The sequence below is a fragment of the Lipotes vexillifer genome, unplaced genomic scaffold, assembly GCF_000442215.2.
Source record: "Lipotes vexillifer unplaced genomic scaffold, Lipotes_vexillifer_v1.1 scaffold591, whole genome shotgun sequence".
Taxonomy (NCBI): domain Eukaryota; kingdom Metazoa; phylum Chordata; class Mammalia; order Artiodactyla; family Lipotidae; genus Lipotes; species Lipotes vexillifer.
Genome location: NW_006791954.1, coordinates 845,111 through 849,443, shown reverse-complemented (window position 1 = coordinate 849,443; position 4,333 = coordinate 845,111). Strand labels below are relative to the sequence as shown.

The 4,333-nt window shown below is 59.4% G+C and overlaps 1 protein-coding gene across 1 annotated transcript in view; it reads right to left on the bottom strand.

The window, feature by feature from the left end:
* COL1A1 (collagen type I alpha 1 chain) overlaps window positions 1–2,211 on the bottom strand; it is a 17,102-nt gene extending 14,891 nt beyond the window's left edge. The window contains exons 1-5 of the mRNA XM_007465065.1: window positions 2,106–2,211; window positions 411–605; window positions 244–278; window positions 108–143; window positions 3–19 (exon numbers count right to left, since the gene is read on the bottom strand). Of these exons, the coding sequence (XP_007465127.1) occupies window positions 3–19; window positions 108–143; window positions 244–278; window positions 411–605; window positions 2,106–2,208 (386 nt within the window). The 5' untranslated portion in view covers window positions 2,209–2,211. The remainder of the gene's footprint in view (window positions 1–2; window positions 20–107; window positions 144–243; window positions 279–410; window positions 606–2,105) is intronic.
* Between the last annotated feature and the right edge of the window lie 2,122 nt (window positions 2,212–4,333).

The following is a 4,333-nucleotide window of genomic DNA, read 5'->3' as shown; positions in this document are numbered from 1 at the left end:
CAGGGGGGCCAGCGGGTCCCTGCAGCGGGAGAGGGCGGGCCGGGTGAGCGCAGGCCAGGAGCCACGCCCACCTCCAGCCCCAACAGCCGGGAGAGGGCACCGCTTACCCTTGGGCCTCGGGGGCCAGTGTCTCCTTTGGGTCCCTATGGGGTTGGGGCAGAAGAAACAAGAGAAGCCGGGTTAGAGAAGGAGAACCGTGAAGAGTCTTGGGCGGGGTGGCGAAAGTCGAGGGCAGAGGATTACCTCGACTCCAGTGGTTTCTCGGTCCGTGGGTGACGCTAGTGTGTGGGGGGGAAGAGACTCGGCTTAGAGGCAAGGTTTGCTCCAGGTGCTTCCGGCAACAGACGCCTCCCCTGCGCTGGGAAAGGGAGAGCCCCCGCCCCCGCCCCGGCCCAGGCCCCGAGCTATACCCTCGCCTTCCGGGCAGACGGGGCAGCACTCGCCCGCGGGGACTTTGGCGTTGGGACAGTTCTTGATTTCGTCGCAGATCACGTCATCGCACAACACGTTGCCGTTGTCGCAGACACAGATCTGGCAGGGCACGGGTTTCCACACGTCTCGGTCATGGTACCTGAGGCCGTTCTGTACGCAGGTGACTGGTGGGACTGGGGCAAGAGGGGGAGATGGGGGCTGTCAGCGGCGCGCGAGTCCCCCACCTCGGGGCTCCAGGTACCCCAACCCCACCGTCCCTTCCCCTCGGTCTTAGAGGCACATTTAGATTTTCCCTTTCCCGCCTCTCCTTGTTTTGTCTTTTTGTTTTTCCTTTCCGCAAATCCTTAAACGCTCATCTGCTCCTCATCAGCGCCAGTGACAGGGCCGAGGCGCCTGGCCAGGGAAGCTATAACTCTTTCCAGTTCTCAGGAATTTAAACAAAGCTTTAGGCCGGGGTTGCTTCCAACTCCAACCCCAGACCATTTGCGCTGAAGCCAAATGAAATAAAAAGCCATTCGGTGGGAGAATGGGGGGTGGAGGAGTGGGAAGAGAAGCTCCCCAACCAGAGGGCAGGCTTGTGGGGCGTGGTTTGGGTGGAGACAGAAGGAGGGGACGGCAGGAGAGACAGGAGGTCTAGCCCGGATTCCCGCCCCATTCCCGGGGCAGGTGGGATGGCGTGGGCGGGGCTAGGAGGATGGGGGAGGGGCTGATTGGCGTGGGATCCCGCCCAGAGACTTGAAGCATACCGTAAAAGTAGGATATGCCCTAACCTCCAGCGCCCAGACATCTCAAAAGGCCTCTCTCAGTGACAACCCCCGTTTCCCAAAGCCAGCCAGTGCCTCTGGGTCACTCCTTAGCCAAAGAACCAGAAAGTCCGCAAATAATAAATGAAGTTAGTTAACCACGCCCACCGCGGATCGTCTACCCAGACGGCCACTAGGTGGCGGGCGACACTAAGCAATTTCCCCCGACTGGCTACTTCTAGAGACGGGGCTACCCTATCTCCAACTTTATTTTCCAGGTCTAGAGGTGGGGTCCACACCGGGCAACAATCCCGGTCTTCCCGCTCCGGCTCCGGCGCGGGGAAGCGCTGGATAAGGAGGCGCACTGCCCAGTGTAGATCAGCAGAGGGCGCAAGGACTCCGCCTGACCAAGTCCGCGCCGAAGAATCTCTTCCTTCAACCCGCCCACGCTCCGCGCCCCCTCCCCCGCTCCGCCCAGCACCTCCGCGGCCCCAGGAACATTGTCTAGCCTGCCGAGAGGGTAAACAATCTTTCCTTATGAATCATCTCGTAGCCTTTCTGATCACTCATAGCTTGGGCTCCAAATTCCCAACTCGGCGCCCCCATCCCATCTTCGACGTACTTTTCCCCCACCCGGCGTCCAGACCCCATTTTCCCCGCAGTAGTTCACAGTGCGCGCTCAGAACTCCTCCTGTGCCAACTCGCGCCGTGCAGCATCCTCCCCTCTCACTCCTGGGAGGCGTTCATCTACACCCTGACCCAGAGTGCGGTCCCTTCTATCCCAGGGCGCCGAGGACGAGCCCTCACCATCTTCCTTCCATTCCTGAGCCTCCGGAGCATCCCGAGTCTCACTTTAAGTCGCGGACCCCTGGGACCAAACGCAGGGCAAGATACCAAGCAGCCCTAGACTCCCAAAAGTTTGGGACTTACTGTCTTCTTCTTGGCCTTCCTCTTGGCCCTCCTCTTGGCCATGCGTCAGGAGGGCGGTGGCCGCTAAGAGGAGCAGGAGCCGGAGGTCCACAAAGCTGAACATGTCTAGACCCTAGACATGTAGACTCTTTGCGGCTGGGGTGGGGGTTAGCGTCCGCTCATGCGTGGCCTCACACTCCGCGTGCCTCCTGCTCCGACCCCGAGGAGAAACTCCCGTCTGCTCCGACCACTGGCCCGGGCCCCTTTTATACCATCCTGATGGAGAGCGGGGAGGAACCCTGCCCCTGGGAGAGGGGGAGCCGGCTGCCCGTCCCCCAGCCAATCAGAGTTGCCTGGCCCGGCCCCCAATTTGGGAGTGAGAACGGAGAGGGGGAGGAGGAGGGAAGGGAAGGGAGTCCACCGCACATCTCCCCCCTTCGCAGCTCTGCCTCCCCAGCCCCCCAGCCCAGCCAGGGCCAGAGATGATGCCGCTGGGATGCGGCTAGGTCCTCAATATAGTGTGGGCTAAAGAGTGGGTAGGGGCGCCTCTTCGGCTTTCTTCCTGGGACCCCCGACCTGGGGGGCGGAACTGGAATTGGGGAGCTGGTTAGGGAACCTTTCAAGGATGGAAGGATTGGGGGTGATTGGGAGAGAGTCCTGCTGGCCATGCCTCGTTCACCCTCCTGACATCGTTGGCAAGAGCTAGGGGATGGGTATGAAGAGGCCAGCTGGGCACCCCTCTAAAGCAGGAGAACCTAAAAAAAAGAGATGTGCCTGTTTAGGGGTGTCTTCTGGTGTGGCTGGGGGATGGAACTTAGGAATATTGGGGGAACAAGTTAGGGATTCATTTGTAGACATTAAGGATCAGATACTTGGGGGCGGGTGCTAGCAAGAGGGTTTTTATTTCAGGATGTCAGTTCTTCTGCCATGCCTGAGGCTCCAAGATGAGGTACAATGCTCTCCCCAAACCTCAGCATGATTGAGAGAGATGGGGTGGGAAGGCTGAGGCACTGGCTGAGAGATTTGACTACGCGGTCTCTCCAGAAGGAAGCTTCGGTGTTGAGTGATGGGGCAGCAGGGTGGTGGTGAGAAATTGCTAAAACTCTTCCACCCTGGGGGGAGTAAGTTTGCATGGGGAGGGCTGTGGTCACTGGCGACTTAGAAAAGGGTCTTGTGTTAGGGTCTGTCATGGCCAGTGGCCAGGCCCTGGTTAGAGACCCTTCTACCCGGCACAGCCAAACTGGAGAGAACTGTGCTGGAGAGCACTTGACCAGAGAGAGGGTTCTCCTTCTGGGGGCTGCATAAAGCTCTATCTCTGTCTGTACCTGGACTCAGGGTTGGGGACATATGGGAGAATTTGGGTGTCTGGGGGAGACCTGCCTTGGGAGTATGAGATGGGATTGCAGGTGAGTGACCTTATTTTAGAGGACGTTTCCCACCGCCTCACCTCTTTCCTGAAAAGCCAGGGCATTGCTCTTTGTCCCTGGAACCAGGAGAGAATCATCTACACCCTGAAAGGCAGTGGGGACCCCAAGAACAACAGGCTATATTTGGAGGAGATGCCTCCAGAAGCCAGTGTCCTCCCTTTTCTATGTCCCAGCCTCCTGACAGTGCTCGACCCCAACCCCAATCTATCCAGGCTGCTGATCCTGCCAAAATCTAGGGACCCAAGAGAAGGCAATGAGGATCCCTTTGCAGAGCCCCAACAACTCCAATCCCTCCTGCGCAGCTCCCCACCCCCACCACTCCAGAGCTGCAAACGTGGAAGTGGGGAGTCCCGCCTCCCCCAAACCATCCAAGATTCCATTGCCTCCCCCTGCCCATCTCCACGCCCTCCCCCAGCTGCTTTTGTGCAACGAAGGCAAAGGAAAAAAAAGACCAAGAGAACAGAAGGGGAGGGAGCCACGTTGGCTGGCCGGCTGGCCGTGGGCAGCCAGGATGAGCCGTGCGGGTGGGGCAGCAGAGGGAGACTGCAGGGGCTATAATTAAAGGGAAAATATAGAGTTTCCAGAGAGGCAGGGCTGGAGACAGCAATGGAGGGACAGGCCTTCATCAATTATCTCCACCATGTGGCAGCAACTTGTGGCCCAGTATCTGCCCCCGTCTGGTGCCAGCTACTGCAGGGCAGGACTGGGGGCTGAGGTGCTGAGATGGCAGTTCCTGCCCCCTCCAGTGTGGGTCAGGGACAAGGAGTGCCCCCTCCCTAATGGGGGACACGAGCCCTGCCCCTCAGAGCGCTCACCCCTTTG